The following is an 18,095-nucleotide window of genomic DNA, read 5'->3' on the forward strand; positions in this document are numbered from 1 at the left end:
ATGCAGCATCCAGCGGCCTCATTTGATCAAGCGTGCAGTAGTATATGTGCCACACGTTTCAGAAAGCTCCATCAAACACAACAGGTTTGCCGTAGAAAAAACCCAACAGGCTTTGATTTTACGAGAAACAATTGCCTCAGCCGGATTCATTGCCGCCCACAGGCCACAGCACCGACGCCGTACGTGTCCGCACCCAAAAATGCCGATGCAGTGCAAGGAGATGCTTCGTCTCCCCCAGTTTGTCATCTACTGTCTCCTCCTCCCCTTGTCGGATCCCGCAGCGAAACAAACGGCCCGTGGACCCGAACCGCCCGGCGTTTATCCAAAACCATCGTCGCAACGCCTCGTTCCATACGCCCAGCGCCACACCGGGGGTGGCTCATTCGGAAGGAGAGCGGGCCGGCTATGTTGTATTGCCTCGCCGCGTCGGCGGCTTCCCCGCCATCGGCGAGGCCCGTCACCCAGCGCCTGTTTGTTTCAGCGGTGGCTCCTTCCCCTTGGCGGTCTGTTGAGCCTCATCGCGCTGTATGGAGGAGTGGAGACGCCGGGCCAAGGCCTCGAACGATGCTGCGGCGGTGCTCCTCCGCCGGCGACTCCAGGGCGGTCGGAGACGGCAGCCCGTCCAGGTTGCCTTACCTTCTTAGCCCCCTCATCGTCATCGAAGATTCCCCTTATTTCTATAGGAAGTGCAAGGAAGGACAGGATTGTTAAGTTATTAGCACTTTTTTTGTGAACTTAGGGTATTAGCACTTAGTACGACGAATTCACCGTTTGTGCTTAATTAATAGTACTACGATACTGTGTTTCACTTACCAAGAAAAGGTGACCAAGAAGAGATTCACCGCTTCCTGTTATACAGTGGCTAAAGTAGCGATTGATTAACAAAGACAGCAAAAATTCTACACCAAGCTTTTTTCTGTGAGAAAATTCTACACCAAGCTGATAAATTGATATACAGCTGCAGGTATTATATAGCTAGATCTTATGAAATGCTAAGCAGAGTAATCTCCACTACCTTTCTCTGTAAATTCAGTTTAATCAGAAACCCGCTAGATCTATAAGAGCTTGCTCATGGTTCTCTTCTGTAGTTTTTGCATAATTGAAGGACCAGAGACAATACAGGACTTCATTCAGATGCAATCACAAGAGATTCAAGACAACATAAAGAGTCGCCGTAACAAAATATTCCTTTTAATGGAAGAGGTGCCGGTTTTGCACACGTAACTATCATTTTGCTAATTCTACTAGTAAACGGTCAGCTTGCTAATTAAACTGCATACTGTGGCTCGACTCTATATGGGTAATTTTCTCAGGTCAGACGATTGCGGGTGCAGCAACGAATCAGAGCCGCTGAAAGCCGAGGTGGCAGCAGCGAGGAAAATGAAATGCCTGAGATGCCATCTACTATTCCATTTTTACCTTACACGGTGACCATCACCAGCCCTCAGTTAATGCGCAAAAGTGACTGAATTTTGGCTTCTTGAGTTCATCCTAGTTATATTCATTCCCTTTTTTTTGTCTGAAGTAGTCACCGAAGACAATGAAGCAACTCTATTTGACATCATTCTCTTTCATATCTGGGATAATCATTTTTGGAGGCTTGATAGCCCCAATAGTAAGTGCCAGCTTCATCTCTCTGTAACTTTGTTGTTACTTGTTACTGCAGAAAAAAACTATGTTGGTACTCCATAGTTTTTCCAAGAGCATCTTCTGCTAAGTAATTTAGTATCTCTTCCTAAAAACTGATCTTTTGATGCAGCTTGAACTGAAATTAGGGCTTGGTGGTACGTCTTATGAAGATTTTATAAGGAACATGTATTTGCCTCTTCAGTTGAGGTAATTTAAAGAAACGTTTGTCCTTTTATTGGATTAATGTTTAAAGAAATGTTCTCATCAGTTTTCTCTTCTTCTTCTTTTGAGAATGTTCTAATCAGTTTTCTTGGCTATTATTCAGTCAGGTGGATCCCATTGTGGCATCCTTTTCAGGTGGTGCAGTTGGTGTAATCTCAGCCTTAATGTTGGTTGAAGTGAAAAATGTGAGACAACAAGAGAAGAAAAGATGCACATATTGTCATGGGACTGGTATGAGTGAATTCCTTTTCAAATATCTGTCCCAAAAAGGAGAACCTTGCAAAAATCCCTATTTTTTGTACTGTATTCGCATATCTGAACTTGCTTCTGCATTGTAGGATACTTGCCATGTGCCCGTTGTTCTGCTAGCAAAATGTTATTGAGCACCAAACGCTTTTCACTTTCTACAACTGAAAGGTGTTCCAATTGTTCAGGAGCTGGAAAGGTATGATGTTTATCTCATTGTGTTTCACAATACACAGTTTGGTGCCTTTTAGAAGATTAGATTAAAAAATAAGCAAGTGGTCTATCATATCCAAGAAGGCAGTGGCTGTAGATTAAATGTCAGGGTGATTGTGCGGATTGCAACTATGCTCAGTGCCTAAATTCAGTGCTAGGCAACTAGCAACCCTTAACTATTTTACGAACGTTTTGTGGACCTTCATTTGTGACTACAAAACATGAAAGTCATGCAGATCATTTCATATAAGAGAGAATTCCATATTTGCCACTCAAATTTTGCCCATTTGCCCAAATGCCACTCAGAATTTTCTTGGGTACAAATATGTCAATACCGTTAGTTGACCGTTAAGTATAAGATGAAAAGACAATTTTGCCTCTATGTAGTATGTTGATTTCCTTTACAACAAAGTACACCCTCCGTTTTTTATACGGGGCTTATATTGCCCAACGCGAATATTAACACAACTTCTGACCGTGCGACCCGAAATGCCACATGCCCAGTCTAGCGCACGCACGATCTCAACTGCCACATGCAGTAGCACAAGGAAAAAAATTGGACCATTTATCAACGCCCGATGAGCATGCATGCAACTAACTACCTACATTTTCTGCACGGGAGCAAACGGCGGGTGAGATTTTTTAGTTTGCGGCCAAATGGCGCGCGACAACAGATAATTCCGCCAGGGCGTGGACATCGGACAGTTGCGTGCGTTACATTTAGGAACCGGGTGAAAAATTTATAAGCTTGTTTGCTTCAACCCATGGATCCAGGGGTATTTCGGTCAATATGAAATTAACTGACAATTGTTCATTTCTTACTGTCAACTAGCATTCAATTTACGGTAGTGGCATATTTGTACCCAATACAAAATTTGAGTGGCAAATTTGGAACGAGAAAATTCTGAAGTGGCATTTGGGCAAAATTTGAGTGGCAAATATGGAATTCTCTCTTCTTATTATTGTAATGCCAATGTTTCACCCGTCTATAAGCTATCTTATTCACAAATGTCCATCTTTTTCCAGGTGATGTGCCCGACATGCTTGTGCACAGGAATGGCCATGGCAAGCGAGCATGACCCACGCATAGACCCCTTTGATTAGTACGGAGCAATTTGAAGTTTGTGATGCTTTCGTTTTCTATCCGTTGCTGTGCTAGGGTCTTAATCTGTCCTTATTGTCTACTCTAGAGAGATGAAGCTGGCACTTAGAATTGATGAAACCCGTTACATGATTACATCAGATTTACCAGAGGCGCAGGGTTCATTACCAGATACCTGTGAACTTTATACCAAATAATGTTTGCAGGTATAAAGACATGTAATTTACGTATGTGTTATATTCGACAAAGACAGTTTGGCCGAGTGGTCTAAGGCGCCAGATTTAGGCTCTGGTCCGAAAGGGCGTGGGTTCAAATCCCACAGCTGTCAGTCATTTTATTTTTATTTCTAACTTTCTATATCTGTAATCCTGTATGTATAATCGCCTTTTGTACTAATCTTCCGGACTTCCGGTGCGGGTATTTATAAGATTTTTCCTTTCTGTCATGCCTTTTAGAACTTACATCGATATACACATTAAGTTCTTGGTTGTAGATAGAAGACGTAAGACTCTCCCTTTTGCTTTGGTTGCATGAGTTCAGGCTTAGGTTCCCTTTGGAACAAAAGAAAAACAGAGGAACCCTATAGTACTTCCTCGGTACAGGATCCACTCAAACATTACAGTGGAAGATCCATAATAAGTGTTTAGGTAGGATCCTTATGTTGGAATTTAGGACAGGTCCAAGGCCTAAACTAAATTAAATTTCTGGAAAATCTCAAAAGCCCATTTATCGAGGTCGGTCGGTCCGGATCGTTGCTTATACTTTTGGCAGTTGGAATATGTTGCGGACGCGTAACAAATCCCGATAACTGCGGAGTCGATTTTTGTTTCCTAAACTGAAGGTTTCCTAAATCAACTTAGGTTGGTTTCTTAAACCGAAGGTCGGTTGGTTTTCTAAACCGAAGGTTTCCTAAATCGATGGTTTCCTAAACCGACGTCCGCATGCGTGCCTGTATAATAAGACGTTTCCGGTCTCCGAACGAACACACCACGAACCCGCCGTTGTGCCCACGATCCAATCTCGTTGTTTGCCGCCCTCAGTTAGTCCATCTCGTCGGTTGCGTGCACAGCTCGCCGGGAGAGCAGGCCTCTGAAACCCCGACCTTCGAGATCCTGCCCGGAAAATGGTCGATAAGGTATTTGGGGAGCATTCTTACGCGACTGCTCGCTCCATCACGTCCCTGCTTCGTCGGCTTCTTGGTCACCATGGTCAACATCGTCCCCAACAAACGGCTCAGGCTGCTGCTGCCCAGATGCAAGCACAGGCGCTCGCAGCTGCCCAGAAGGTTACCAGGTCGGCTGCTGCAGTAGACGTGAACATCGACACCGACTTCAACAGATTCATCAACAAGGAACAACCAACTCAGGAGAAGGGCATCTTACCGTACGTAATCTGCTCTTTTTTTGTTGATTTTAATCAGTAGCTATATTATTCATTCTGTGAAATTAGACGAATTTTATCGCTTTGCGTTGCTGTTTAGTTTATCTAGTTTGCATGGCATAATATGATACATGATTTTTGCCATGATTTTCTAGATTAAATATTCATCGAAAATACCTAATTATTCAACACCTTCAACCCATATTATTTGCCCAGATTTAGTATAAAGTTGTACTAAATCAGTGACAGGTAATTATGGCTGGAGGGCGTAGTAAAAATAGTTGTGCCGCTGTTTGAAACAAAGAAATAAGTTTCCTTCGAAATTTATGTGGGACAAGGCATACATGGATATTTGAAAGGAAAATAAACATAAGATCATGTTTTCTTCTCTTTGAGATAAAATTCATATCTCCAAAATTATTGGTAGCGCCATGAAGTAGCTGCTCCACTCCCATCTGTCAAATATCAGATGTTCCCTCGAGATACACCATAAAACTAAAGGGAAACTCTTCTCTCCGGCCTAAGAGCATCTCTAGTAGATATCGTAAACGGGCAAACCGAACTACGCAAGTTTAGTTGAACTGAACTTTGAAGTTGGTACCATTTGGCATCGAGAAAATCAGATACCGAAAACAAAGACCGTGTTTTTTTCCTTAATGATTAAAAACATTTTTTTTCTTGAAGGAGCCTTAACAACCCCACTGGTTCATATATATGAATGATACTAGGTCCCTAGATATGCTTAGAGATGTGATCTCCACAAAATATGTGATATTCACTTTTTAGTGGTAATTTTGCTGTTGGAAATCCTTTCATGCGGCAATGTTTCATGGTTGTTTCTGTTTATCACAATTGTAAACGCAATATTAGTGCTCAGCTTTGAGGTTCATAATTACTTACTTGAAATTTATAAATTGGTCTTTTTTGCGCTGTCAAGAGTATGTTGATTTTCTGCATAAATTTATGGCTGATGTGAAAGAAAACTTGGAAGAAAATTGTTACTCGGGTAATCCATCACAACAACACAAATGTCTTGTAGAGACATTTTCTTTGAGGCGGTAGACTCTTCGTCTCTACCAATTTGCTGTAGAGACGATTATGAGACAGAGTTTCATGTAGAGGCAGTCATATGAGGCGTTGTAGAAAATGTCATAAATATAAAGGCACTAGTTGAGACATTATGGTGTAGAGACATTTTTCGAGGCATTTAATAGATTGTCGCAAAATTCATATAGAGTCATTGTTTTGAGATACTTGATGAAATGACCTTATGGTATGGTTAGAGACACTATTTGAGACACATCTTATGTTGTGTAGAGACATTCTTAGACTACTCATAATAATTTCACTACGAGTATAAGCAAGAATTGGTACTAGGTTGAGATGGTTAAGTGAGTGTGTAGTTTTCCTTAAGGTCTTGAGTTCGAGGATTGGTTTCAACATGATTTTGTCAATGTATATTTTCTAGTTACTGAGTATATAGACACAATGTAATGTCTTTACAAAATGTCACATCGAATGTAGAGACAATATAGTGTCTCTATGAAATGTCTAAAAACTGTAAAGACACAATGAAGTGTCTTTACAAAATATCGTATTGAATGTAGAGGCAGCATAGTGTCTCTGCGTTATGTCTAAAACAATAGAGACGTTTTATCAGTGTCTCATCACACATAGCGACACTGCCCGTAGTGGCAGTTTTGTGGCACTGTACCAAGTGTGTCTAGAGTTATTGTCTCTATGAGCTATTTCTCTTGTAGTGCATGCTAAGAAAATAGAGTTTGAAATTAAAAAAACATATAGGCGTCAATAATTCATAATGGGACACTAATATGATGGAAAGTAATATAGTGAACATCAAAGTTCATGTATGCATTTTACATGCATCAACATTCCCAAGCTTAGTATATGCTCGTCTCGAGCATAAAGATGATACAATTAAGCATGGGACTTTTGATGTTTCTTATAAGTTGATACAAAGTAGAATAAGATTGATGTTAATGAGAGTATAATGTAATGTATGAAAATAAACAATCTCATGAAAAGCACTTAATAATATTAAAAAAAACATATGAAGTCATAACATATCTTGCACTAATATTATTTTCTTATTGTATGCATTTTACATGCATCAATATGCAGCAAAGACTTCCGATAAACAGCAATGGACGGCGGACGAGTGGAGCATCAGACAAGAAACCAACAACATACTACTCCATGTTGTTACAATGGTAATTTTGTCAGACAATGCAAATAAAGGGAAAGCATGTACAAGTTAACTTGGAAATTTGAAAACATTCAATCACATACTGGTTCAAAATTTAATGAGTTACAATGACAATTAAACTACAATTTAACAAAATTCAAACCTGTAGAAACAAACTGCTAATACGGATGTTGTATTAGAGCAGCATCTAAGGCTGATTTTAATAAACCGAGGTAATCGCCCGAACAGTGTGAAGCTGTTCACGGCGTACACTCACGCCCCCTATAGGTGATGTCTTGCCGTGTGCACTCGAATGTTCTAATGACATTTGTAAAGACTTATGTGGGGACACTAACACGCACTACTGAGGATCTAGACACACCACACTACTTGGCATTTCACACTTACCAGAGGGAACTCAAAACTTTATTCAGTATCATAATTTTGATACAACACTCTTTTACTGGTTACCCTATTACTATACACAAGCATACTACTCCATCATGGTAGCTTACTCTCTCCTTGATGGTTTCTATTACTTTGAGAAACAGATTCTCATACTCCCTCCGTCCAACAAATGATGTCAAATTTGAATGCATCTATATACTAAGTCATATCTAGACACATCCAAATTTTGACAAACTTGAGACATCTTTTATTGGACGGAGGAAGTATCAAAATTTAGTTGGCTGATGCAGAGGCCGGAGTTTCACCTCCTTTTTGGAAAAAAATAACAATATCAAACTATAGCTATTGCATTAAAGAAGAAAATAAACTAATGGAAGTCGAAGACACGGAATGGTGGTGAATAGAGAGAAAGATTATTATGATTTTCTTGTTCCTGAAAATATTCTATCTACCGTAGATAATCGAGAATTTTCATGTCTTTTAATTCTTTTACTCGTAATTGGAAATTAGGAAAGGTGGTGTGGTTGTAGCGGTACACCTCAGTGTGAGCACAAAACGACGTGATGTTTGACAAATGTCATCATCCTAAACATCTTAATACATATAGTTATTCTTTAGAATAGTCTACAAGTATCTTAGTTCTAGAGAATTTTCAGCTATTCATTAAGCTTCGCTAGGACTTTCAATGGTAAATAACATCTCTCTGATTCATCTAATTTCTAAAGCCTTTTAGAATATTTCAATCCTCTCATGACTAACGTTCACTATAAGGCTCTTGTAAATATATTACTCCTCTAATATCCATAAATAGTATGACTTGCTAATTTTCAACGCTCTCAATTTTACAAAGTATTCTAAAATATTCCCAAATATATCAACATGCTTCTGCTGCATCAAGTCGAAATAGTAGACGATTTCACTGAATACTTGGCCGAGCGGAGAAGCAAACACCCAGGGATGAGGCAGCTCGAACTGAAACCGGTACCAGATACTACGTATAAGCGCCAACGACGGATAAAATGTAAAGGGCGGCCATCTGCCCCGCCGGCCCGCAGCTGCAGACGCAACTTGCGCACCGGATGCAGTTCACCACCCTGGCATACCGCATACGGCACCTCTCGTTCCCCGGCAAAACCATGCCGCACTGGCCGAACGGCAGAGGACACAAATGGAGATGACATCCACCATCACCCGTGACACCGCCACCGCGACTGTGGAGCAGGAATCCCTCGTTGCGCGGGACCTTGTCAGGCTTGCAAAGTGTGTGGTGCGGACGGTTAAAGGAAGTCGAGCCTGCCAACCACTACGGAAACCCATCACGGCTCATCCTCATTATTTTGTTGCCCGATCGTAGCCGCCGGCGGGTTGCCGATGTTGATCACCATGTTGTCGTCGTGGCGCCTGCGCACCCTTCAAATGACCTCGGAGCACCTCTCGAAGCTGGATGGTAACCTCGTAACCTCTCGCACCATCCTCCTGACTTCCGCAACCTCAAGCCGGGGATCACTAATGGTGTCCACGTTTTCGTTTTGATCTTAAAACGCCTATAAACAAACTTTCCTTCGTGTTTCCGAAGCACGGCGACGGAGAATACAGAAACAAGGAAACATCAGCATATTGATCCAGGATTAGGGAGAGAAACTTCGTCGGAGTCGTCACCGGCCGCCTCTCGTTCTCCTCCAACGTCCTCTCCATCATGGCCATGATGAGGGAGTGGTCCCCTTTGGACTATGGGTTTGTGGAAATAACTTGATCTCTCTCTTTCCTGTGCTATCATGTTACAATAGAATCATTCTAGCTGCTTAACGCGAAAAGTATACCTCTCTTATGGGCAAAATTGGGACTGGAGGGCGTGCAAAACAAATCCCGAAAAATACGGAGCTAATCAATTTACCTACCAATCATTGTACAACCTGAAATGTGTCGATTTTTTTTTTGCACAAGCACTGTGTCGATATTGACAATGAGGCATGGCCGTGGCAAGTGTGCTAGCTTGCCGTTACTCCAAACATAGCCTAAAGCTTTAGTAGTTCCATTGGAAAAATATACTTTTTCCGTTTAGAAATAAGCGAATTGGATTTGTATAAGAAACCATACAAATTCAAGTCATTTATTTTCGGACGGAGTGAGTAATTCTGCTCTGTCTAAGAGCAATTCAAGTGGCATCCTAATAGATTAGAACAATCTCTGCCATAGAGTTAGTTTATGCAGCTCTGACCTATACTCCCAAGTCCCAACTCCCCGGTGATAATCTGATTTGTTGCCTCGCGTCCAAATACGCAGTGTATTTGCATAAGTATTCTGTTCTTTTCTTCTTCTCAAAACAACAACTGCCTGCTTTATCTTGGCTGCTTCATAAATGGTTAGCTACTCGCGTGGCCGGCTTTTTGGTTGCAATATGGTCTACTCATTGCATACTGTTCTCAGTACTGATTTTGTTCAGTTGACAACACTTTTCGTAACTGACAGGACAAAATACATGAAGAGAGATGGCCTGGTCAACTACTTCGCTTCCCGGCCGAAACTGGTCGATGTTTGTGCTGATACATTGTCAAATGCAAGTTCGTTCGGTCTAATCTTGTCCAATTACCTTGGGCATCTTCTGTTTTGAGATCGGATAAGACGACTGGTGACTGCCTAATCTGGCATTTACGTTTACATATCTTTGAGGCTGCCACTGCAGATCGCAGTCGGATCAATGAGTGTGTGCGCGCAGGTGAGCAGGTCATACGTCCTGGCTAATATCAAGTGCCCGCGCGGTACATGACTACAGAAGTAGTACTAGAGCAGAAAGGCTCGAGGAAACCTTGCTTATTCCGGCCGTGGATTCGATGTGTGCAACCGATGTGGCCGCAAAGTTAGTTGGCCGTGTAAATGAAAACCAGGAGAGCAATGCAAAACCACAAGGGGGCCTGGCCTGCCTGCGTGCGTGACTGGGCAAAACGAGACAAGTTAACCAGACACTGCCTTTCCATCGATCTCTCCCATCTGCCCCGGCGTGCAGGCACTCATTGCGCCCCCGCGTATCCTCGTACAAATACACAGCACAGGCACTTGGTGGGGAACAGTGCCAACCTTTCCCGCGCCGATGGCTCCCCGTCTCCCTCTTGTCCGGGGCGCTCCTGCCCGCCTTCTCCTCCTCCTCGCTGTGGTGCTCGCCCAGCTCGGGCCGCTCTCCTGCGACACGCTCCGCGGCTCCGTCACCTGCCTCGACTGCGCCGCGGGCCACCACCTCTCCGGTACGTAATACGCGCAACAGAACGGGAAGAATGATCCGTGGGAAATTCCTAGAGATATAACAATCGTCCTGACTCCTGACACTTGCGCAAATGCATGTGTTATTAAACCAGGGGTGGTGGTTGCGGTGAAATGCACCGGCGGCGCGGGCCTGCACGCGGCGCAGACCGACGGCAGCGGCAGCTTCGACGTGGCCGTGCCGGCGGCCTCGGGCTCGCGGTGCGCGGCCAGGGTCCTCGGTGGCGCGGAGCAGCTCTGCGCGCCGCAGGGGCTCGCCGTCGCGCGCGTCGTCGCCGCCGCCGGGGGCTCCTATGCGCTGGGATCCCGCCTCGCCGTCTTCACAAGGTGCGGCGCCGGCGCCGGTGCCGTTGCGACGATGGCCACCGGCAGCGGCGGCCAAAGGCCCGCACCACCCGGGCCGCGGCCGGTGATGTCTCCCCCGCAGGCCGTTGGCCGCGGCAGCAGCTCCCCACCCTACGGCCTGGGAATCCCTCTCATCTACTTCTTCCCTTTCATCCCCATCATCGGCATCCCCTGAATTCTGAACGAACGTATCGGCATCCCCTAAAATTTGAATCCTTGCAGTACCGTTTACTATTCAGTTATCTTCGTTTAACCAGCCAACCAGGTTCGCAGTAATATTTTGTTATCCATGTCACGGTGTGCTCGTGTAGTCGTGTGAGCAACGGCCAATAAGCATTTGTTTCGTAAACTAGGTGTTAATCGATTCTACTGTCGCTTTCAGTTATGGGCGACAACTTTGTGCATGTTACTACATAACAAGCAATTCAGCAAACAGGAAACTAGCATGGCACTGCCTGTGCCTAGTCTTAAAAAGGAAACGGCAATATGAAAAGTATGGAGGTCTCACGTTAACTGCAAAGTACTCCTCAACTGCCAATATGTCCCCTCTTCGGTAGCAACACATTTAACTTCAAACTGAAAATCCAATTATAATCAATTATCTTTTGGAACAATTAAATCGTGTCTCAACATATGGTTTCAAGTTCCAATTCCAGATTACATGAAACACCACATGATATTTCGAGGCCATTACTCCACAGCACACTCAAGCAGTCCATTCTCAATGATCTGACAAACTTCCAAGCAAAGTTCTCCAGAAGATTTGGCACGATGTTAATCTTATGCACTGGAGCTACAATAACAAAGAGCCTTATGCTTGACAGGATCTTAAAGGATCATGGTGTGAATTCACACCGCATCAGCGTTGTGCCACCCCTTTGTGCATGGAGGTATCTCCATAAATTCGTCAAACTCCTTGACATGAATATCACAACATTTCCACTGCAAGAATAGATGCAGGATTTATCGACGGTAAAAATCAAGGGATTTACTACTGAACTTACAAAAAAAAAACATGAATGTCAGAGAGAGAGAGAGAAAAGTGCATACCCCTCTCCTCCTGTCATGAAAAACAGCAGGACCTGGATGGTATTCACATGCAACATCATGGTTATCCTTCTCCTTGTAGGTTTTGCCACATCCTTTATTCTTACAAATCCTTGGTTCATTCAAATCAACCTTTTTCTTGGGCTGTGGAAGTGGAACCGAGCATTTCTCAACAGGTTCCACATTTGTACAATTGACAGCAACTGGGTTTTGTGCCTTGGGTTGTGATCCTGAAAATACATCAATGGATCAACCATTCAATTAACTGTTCCATAATTTATGAATGTTTGTAGGATAGCAACCTTTAAAAACATCCATAATGGATAATTAATCGGTTGATTAAAACAAAGTAACTCACCATGGTCAGAGCAGAAGAAACCTTGACGGCACCTTGAGCAAGCCTGAGTTTCCACACCCTGCTTAGTAGACTGGATTGGAGCTGCCTTTGGAGGAGCTGCCTTCGGGGTGTTAAGAGAGACAGCTTTTTCAGTTGTATGCTTCCCTGTGGCACAGCTACACCACGATAGAGTGTTCCATAAGTTATGTTTAGGTTGCCAAAATATAACATGTCATCGATGTTGATATTTCAAGCAAGGATAGTGAGGTCAAGAATGAGAGAACGTGATGGTTAAAACTGGAGTTGGCCAGGTTAAAAGTTAGTTTTGTATGGATGATAATATAAAGACATCATTTAAGGTTTTATTCACCAGCAAAGAGCCGTATTTCTTGAACTCCCTGAAAAATAGAATGAATTTTTTCAGCCAATTCAAGCTGATTAATTGGAGGAATTGCTCATACGCTCAATCTAATTTGTCTTCGATCACACAACCTTAACCACCAAAAGTACATTTAGTCAACCATTTATGACTTGCTAAGTTACTGTAGGGAACTTAATTAACTTCACAGTGACATATTGCTGTTTACAAATATATATTAATCAAACCAGAAAATAAAAACAGATCTGAGTGCATAACATAAATGCATGATTAGTTTGACAAGGAGAGTGCTCAATATTCTAGGGGCTGGGAATGCCAGACTTATCAATTTGTCCGATAAACTACTTGGAGCCCACGTTGCCCATGCCGGATTAACCGTATTCTGGGCCGGAGCAATGAACCTATTTGAAGTGGCCCATTTTGTACCAGAAAAGCCCCATGCATGAACAAGCGTTGATTTTACTTCCACACTTAGCTACCCTAGGTTGTGGAGTCAGGCCAGGGAGAGAAGTTCTCGATACTTTTCCATACTTTGTATCTGGAGTACTTCACTTCACCTAATTTACTCTAGTCTTAGGTTTCGGTGGCATTTATCACACGCTTCTGGGACCAGATTCTTGAGGAATGGAATTCTTTGGTTATGTATGGAAAGATAGAAATAAAATTACTACTCCCTCCGTCCCGAAATAAGTGACGTGTATTTGTATAGATTCTTATACAAATCCATGTCAGTTATTTTGGGACGGAGGGAGTACAATTTTGGGTATTCATTTAATTTTGTTAGGTCTAGGCGCTTTTTCTTCTAGTACTCGAGGCTCTCTTTTTTTTTACAGCAGTACTCAAGGCTCTTTATTTTCGTGGCATATATGATTTGCTTAGCCCCGGTGTTATATTTGGTTATTTACTAAAATCCCCTTTTGAGGGAGAACGCTGGATTGTCCGTGTGGATGATTTAGAAGATATAATCGGTGGACATGTATGGTTGGGTTTCATTTGTGTATTTGGCGGAATGTGGCATATCTTAACCAAACCTTTTGCATGGGCTCATCGTGCAATTGTATGGTCTGGAGAAGCTTGCTTGTCTGATAGTTTAAAATACAAATATCGTGTACATTTTGCTTAGCTCACAACTAAATTGAAGCCATAAGATAACTTCAGAAAACCTTTTGAGGCTACTATACTCTGAATAGCAACCATATGTTTGTTAGGTCATGTAGCACAATGATAGTGAATGGGCCAAACAAGTAAAATTACAGTGCACAGAAACCCCATTGTCACATGAACATTAGAACCAATATGTACTGTGCAACAGATTTAAAGTAAATCCAATTATCCAAATAAACACAACATGTTTTTTCCTTTTCAAACAGTTGTACCTTACAGAAAATCAGAAACAACAACCAATGTGTATTAAGTAATCCCCCACTGCCCTATCATGCAAGAAACTAGGGAAGTCTAAAAGCTCAACAATAAGTGAAGAAGGAAATGAAACTAAATGTTGATGGCACGGTTGACACCATTTGTTCTATCATAATATAGCCAAACAGAGTGCAAATCTAACTTGCGAATTGACATGCATAAGAAAACTGGACTCGCTGATAATTGCAATATTTTTCACGAACTTAAATTTATGTCCATGTCACCACGAATGACATTAGGCTAGTCATAGTGGGAGTAACAAAGGTGGTAACTAAAGTGCCAACTAAGCAATTTTGATGATGCGTCATGTTATTAATGAGGAGAGAGAGGTTTGTGGTAACTAGATATGTTACCATAACATCACACAAACCAAAGCAAGATGAGTCTACAACCTAATAAATGACACAATGCATTACACCACATATATGTTACTACCCACTATGGAGGTAGTAGCTTGGACTAGTAACATATACATGTTACTACTCTAAGTTACTTCCCACTATGACCAGCCTTAGAGGTGACTATGCCTTGGGAGGGAGCTAAGATCCTTACCCAGGAATAGCCAAAAATAAGCTAAAATCATGGCTTCTTTGCTTGCAACAGCTCCATTCTTTCATGCCATCATGAAACATAGGCTAAAAAAAAGAATTGTCAGAAAATCTGTGGCTTTCTCAAAAACAGATACAATCCCTCGAGTACAGCAGAAGAACTTACACCCTGCAACAAATCAAACAATGGGGAGAGGTGTCAAAACACATTTTTTTTGACAAATAGGAAATTAGTGTTGTAAATCTGTAATTGCAAGTAGGCATGGGTGCAGATATGTTGTCTGAAGCACTTGATGAAAACCAAATAAAAAAAAGAAATCAAGTTTGTCCAGTCATAAAGGCAAAAATGCATGTTAAGTTAATCCCATGTCATGATTGGTTCATATCTTACTTATTCCAAGCTTTAACTATTTAATCTCAGATCTATGACGGATATTCCTTAAGCACCTTGTTAACATACAGTAGTAAAAAAAAGGATTAATTACAATAGTTCAACTGGTACTTAAATATCAGAATCAAATTTAGCATTGCGTAAAAAATAGTGCTTGTTGTTGGGCAGTTTGTGTTTTTGAAAAGACAAAAGGTATATATGCTCTTCCTTGTCTGGCAGTTACTTCTTCATTGGTATCAAAACATTGCAGAATAATTAGAATTATTTACAACAGAACACTGCAGCAGCGAAAAAGTGTTGCAAATAGCTATTTTCCTAGAGTAAATTTTCTGAAGCTACAGCTTTGATACAAAAACTATAACAATACTATATATTTAAAGAACAATTTCTCACAACTACATGCTCAATTATTTATAGACCAACTGTATAAGAAAGCTACATTTAAAGACAGACAACAAAGAACTACAGATTCAGGGAACGCTTGCATTGCAGAAGTACAGCTTTCTGATGCTCACAAAATCCTAAATCTGCAATTTTTTCATACGTGTTATCACATTCTATAGTTCTATGAAATTAATTGTTAAATTTGAGTTTAGTGATAGTTTATACATTAAACTTGTAGCTTTGTGGAATTTACTCTTTTTCCTTAGCGGACCAGTTTTGTAAAAAACATTAATGCAAGATGTGTACCAAACAAAGCAAAGGTCCCTTGCCTCCCTTGTTTTTATTGTGATCCATCTATAAAACAAATAAAGATCAGCACCTCACACGATGCCTCCTCAACAGGAAAATTCCAGGTTATACAGCAACCCAAAGAAAAAAATTCCAAAAGGTGTGATTGCATTTACTTCTAGCCTCTTTTACCGATGGCATCAACAGCCTTTCTGACTGAGTAATGCGATTACCAGGTAGATGCCACCAATCTACCATCACCCATGGAACGGATATTGATATGTCAACAACTTAATACTAACATCATTACCCAAATCGTCTCTTAAAGAGTTACACAGATTGTCTCCAAGAGTACACAACTACGGTAAGATTCGGCGGATTTCAATATCTTAGACACAGCAGTTATCCAAATCGTGCCTTCACGGTCTTCGTAGAGCACCTATAGCCTTTGACTCCTTGCTATTGCAAGTTACTAACGCCAGACCGGAGAACTGGGGTTACAACTGTCCGGCGGCGCCGACAAACTCGGAGACGAAAGGTGTCCTCCATGATCCACTCTGCTTAAAGATGCGAAACGATGCAAAAATTTGCGAGTGCGGGTATTAGGGGCGGGAGGAGGGAGCTTACGGAGGGGTGATAGTGGCAGGAGCCGTCAGGGTTGTCGTCGCTGGTGAATATGGCGTCGCAGCCTATGCGCTGACACCGCAAAGGCGCGGGGGCGGCGGCGCTCTTCTCCGTCTCCGCCGACATCGCGACGCCTCTCTCTCGTCCGAGCTTGCTTTCGAATCTCTCTCTGTCTCTCTCTCTCTCCCCCCCGGTGGGCCTCTCGACCTTCTTCGGCGAAAGGGTGTAGGAAAAAAAAAGTCTGGACTGTCGAGTTCGAGACTCTTCTGGGCTTGGAGTCTTGGACTTGGACCCGAACCGTGGTCGATTTTGTTTTCCTCGTCTGCTGGCAGTAGGCTGCCAAAGAGCCAAGTGCTTCTTGATTCAAAGAAAATTTATAAAAATAATGGATTATTTGAATCTTTAGAAAAATTTGTGCGTTGCTTGTTTGATTCCTCATCGATACGAAGTTTATTATGGATCTAAGAGAGTATTTTTTTCTATTTTTTTGTCTTATGTGCCTTCATACTATCTACACCTATCATGTATTGGGTTGGGGTGGGGGGTGGGATGGGGGGAGTTCAGCCCCGCGAGGAGGGAGATCAGGGATCGATTCCGATAGCCCAGCTGAAAATAGTGTTTTTGTTGGTCTGGTTTTTATTTTCAATCTCATGACTTTTGCTTTTATCTTCTTTTAATTTTTCCCTTTTTTCTTATATAAAATTTTAATTTCAGTTGTTGCTCTTACCATTATTTTTTTTCGAAAAAATGAAAAAAAACTCACCTGCCCTGCAACGAGCCATAGCGGCCTCCCGATTGGCATCTTCCTCGGTGCCCATTAACGGTAGCAAGATTCACCCCTGCGTGGAGACGGATCGACTGATCTTGTCGATGAGTCCGCCAAATCTCGTGCGCGGAGCTTGGATCCGCAGACCCCATCAACGACGATGATCTCTAAAGGCAACACAAGAGGAAGAGGGTGGTAGTTGCGACACAAAGAGAGGAGGAGGGTGGCGACACGCGAACCAGGAGAGAAGGAGGCGTGGCGGCGGCATATCTCTAAGAGGAGAAGACGTGGCAGCAGTGGATTCGAGGAGAGGAGGAGAAGCGAACAAGTTGGGGGCGAGGGGGGCGAGTAACGTGAATTAATAATCACTAAAGAAATAAGTTTTTTTAGTGAAACTGTAAATCAATGATCTAATGCAAATATATTAATAAAAGATAAAACTAAAGAAGTAAGTTGGCATGCGTTAGTATGCAACTAATACATGAAAAACAAAATTGCATGCAAAACACTTTGCAAATTGAACTTGTATACATACGTACAAAGCAAACATAGTTTTTTACACATCTTTGCAAATATCAGTTTTGCACAAAGTTTGTGTGTGATCTAACACTTGCATTTACTAATATCATACTAGCTGTTTGAGCATTTTTAATAGTATAGTATAAGTACATATGGTACCACCTCCTGTTTACCACACGCTTACAATATTTATTTTGATTGTTTTTACATCGAGTACCAGTTTTCAACTTTTCATCAGATGATCCACGTGATTAACTATTTGATCATCAAAGTTAAATAGTGGTAAACATATGTGTTACATATCTTAAACCAGTAGTCTTAAAGAGTAAAATGCACCCGAGATCCCTATTCTTTCGCGAAGGTGTCAAATAGCTCCCTAATTTTTGA

General features: G+C 42.0%; 3 protein-coding genes and 1 non-coding gene across 4 annotated transcripts; 3 read left to right on the forward strand and 1 right to left on the reverse strand.

The window, feature by feature from the left end:
- Window positions 1–329: 329 nt before the first annotated feature.
- LOC100822046 (protein ORANGE-LIKE, chloroplastic) lies at window positions 330–3,857 on the forward strand. The gene is made up of 8 exons (XM_003575031.4): window positions 330–626; window positions 1,089–1,203; window positions 1,314–1,427; window positions 1,529–1,615; window positions 1,760–1,836; window positions 1,955–2,082; window positions 2,190–2,296; window positions 3,337–3,857. The coding sequence occupies exons 1-8, from the start codon at window positions 406–408 to the stop codon at window positions 3,412–3,414; spliced, it is 927 nt and encodes a 308-aa protein (XP_003575079.1). The 5' UTR covers window positions 330–405; the 3' UTR covers window positions 3,415–3,857.
- TRNAL-UAG lies at window positions 3,661–3,740 on the forward strand. The gene has a single exon. It is a non-coding gene; the product is annotated as a tRNA-Leu (tRNA).
- Window positions 3,858–10,329: 6,472 nt separating the features above from the next.
- On the forward strand, window positions 10,330–11,415 carry LOC104584272. The gene is made up of 2 exons (XM_010238502.3): window positions 10,330–10,645; window positions 10,757–11,415. Exons 1-2 carry the CDS (start codon window positions 10,495–10,497, stop codon window positions 11,179–11,181), a joined length of 576 nt encoding a protein of 191 aa, XP_010236804.1. The 5' UTR covers window positions 10,330–10,494; the 3' UTR covers window positions 11,182–11,415.
- A 155-nt stretch (window positions 11,416–11,570) lies between these two features.
- Window positions 11,571–16,667, reverse strand: LOC100841957 (cysteine and histidine-rich domain-containing protein RAR1). Its single transcript, XM_010237193.3, has 6 exons — window positions 16,427–16,667; window positions 14,903–14,905; window positions 14,741–14,823; window positions 12,412–12,566; window positions 12,057–12,283; window positions 11,571–11,948 (listed from the first exon to the last, which is right to left on the reverse strand). Exons 1-6 carry the CDS (start codon window positions 16,547–16,549, stop codon window positions 11,856–11,858), a joined length of 684 nt encoding a protein of 227 aa, XP_010235495.1. The 5' UTR covers window positions 16,550–16,667; the 3' UTR covers window positions 11,571–11,855.
- Window positions 16,668–18,095: the final 1,428 nt, after the last annotated feature.

The sequence above is a fragment of the Brachypodium distachyon genome, chromosome 3 (genome assembly GCF_000005505.3).
Source record: "Brachypodium distachyon strain Bd21 chromosome 3, Brachypodium_distachyon_v3.0, whole genome shotgun sequence".
Taxonomy (NCBI): Eukaryota; Viridiplantae; Streptophyta; class Magnoliopsida; order Poales; family Poaceae; genus Brachypodium; species Brachypodium distachyon.